This window comes from Propithecus coquereli, unplaced genomic scaffold (assembly GCF_000956105.1).
Source record: "Propithecus coquereli isolate 6110/MARCELLA unplaced genomic scaffold, Pcoq_1.0 Scaffold197, whole genome shotgun sequence".
Taxonomy (NCBI): Eukaryota; Metazoa; Chordata; class Mammalia; order Primates; family Indriidae; genus Propithecus; species Propithecus coquereli.
Window position 1 is genome coordinate 373866 of NW_012144633.1, and position 1558 is coordinate 375423.

The 1558-nt window shown below is 34.1% G+C and overlaps 1 protein-coding gene across 1 annotated transcript in view; it reads left to right on the forward strand.

Moving 5' to 3' along the window:
- Positions 1 to 1558, forward strand: part of WDR3 (WD repeat domain 3) — a 40751-nt gene that overhangs the window by 30193 nt on the left and 9000 nt on the right. The window contains exon 13 of the mRNA XM_012643424.1: positions 321 to 368. Coding sequence (XP_012498878.1) covers positions 321 to 368 — 48 coding nt within the window. The remainder of the gene's footprint in view (positions 1 to 320; positions 369 to 1558) is intronic.

Here is a 1558-nt window from a genome sequence, read left to right on the forward strand (position 1 = left end):
AACTATGGGAGGAAGGAAACTTGGTTTAATAAAAAGAGGACAGGAAATTATAGATTGGGTTGATTATTGTATTGAGTAGAAACTCATGGTCCTACGTTGGTTTAGGAGGCAGAGTAACCCATTTTAGATAAAATGCATTGTCCAAACTCATTCACAAGTACTTTAGAAACGAATAGGCCTGCTGATTCTTTTAGATTCTTTCAGTTTTTAGGATCTCTTTGCTCTTTTCAAAATTATAAAATACTATTAGCACCCTGTCTATGACAAGTACTATCAAAGTTTCATTTTTTTAATGACTTGATTTAATAATTTCTTCATAGGTTCCTCTTCCCATCAACCCCATCCTGATGGCTTATGGCAATATCTCAGTGAGTAGAATGTCTAACAGTTTTCGCTAGGTTATTCAGAGGTTACTTTCAGGGACGAGAGAGGAAGTGAAGAAGCATTGTTTGTGGGGATATATTGGGAAATACTTTGCTTTAAAAATCTCTTGAATCTTGCCATGCTCTAGGATATTTTGTTTTTCAAAAGGACCACTTTAGCATAACTTCCCAAGCTAGCCTCTTTGGTTGGACTGACCCAGCATTCTTCTGTTTTCTAGCTTGTTTATGTTCAGTATTCAAGGCCCTCTGAAGATTCTGTTCATCTAAATGAACTTTGGAATAAGCCTTTGGAGGAAAAATTGACATAAAACAGATAAGATAAAGGAAGAGAGAGGGGGAGAGGAATGGGAGAATGTTATCTATTAATAGCAATCTGTAATTACTTGCATGTCTCCTTCATCACAATAATCATGTGAGTCAGAGTGTCTTCATTTTATAGGTAAGGAAGCAGGTAACATAGTTGGTAAGGGGCAGAGCTTGATTGTGAACCCAGATATGGCTAACTGTAAGCCATGTAGGTCTTGCCATTTTAGAACACTTGAAGTGAGAGAGAGGGGTCCCTGTTTTTTTAGGAGATGGAAATTAGAGAGTGTTAGTAGAAACCAACCAAGATTAGCACTAATGGTATTATCTTTCCTTTATAGCCTTCAGCCTATGTATTAGAGATTTTTAAAGGGATCAAGTCAAGGTGAGTCCTAGTGCACAATTTGTTATTTATCAAATGCTTACCTGAATGTGAAATAAATAGAAACTATAATTGGTGGTTATCTTCCTTACAGGTTTAACTGTGTCAAAGTTTTGATGGAAAATAATTTATTGTCATGTTTTTTATGAAGTACTAGAACTAGGAGGCTCCTTCTAAAGTATGAAGGTAGATACTTTCAAGGACAAATGAAGAGTAGTAGTTTATGTTGTAGGTAATGAAATAATATATAATTCAATCAGAAGTGCCAACTGTTAACAGTTTTTGTCACATTATTTCCTTTGGTTTATTTTTTGCATACATAAACAATTGGAATCATATACAGTTTTGTATCCTATTCTTTTTCACATATTTCCTGAACATTTTCTCATTATTGATATTCTTCAAAAACACATCATTAAATTAATTCAAAATATTCCATTGTATGAATAACTACAATTGGATGTTGGATTTGTTTCTCAGTTTTTGCTAT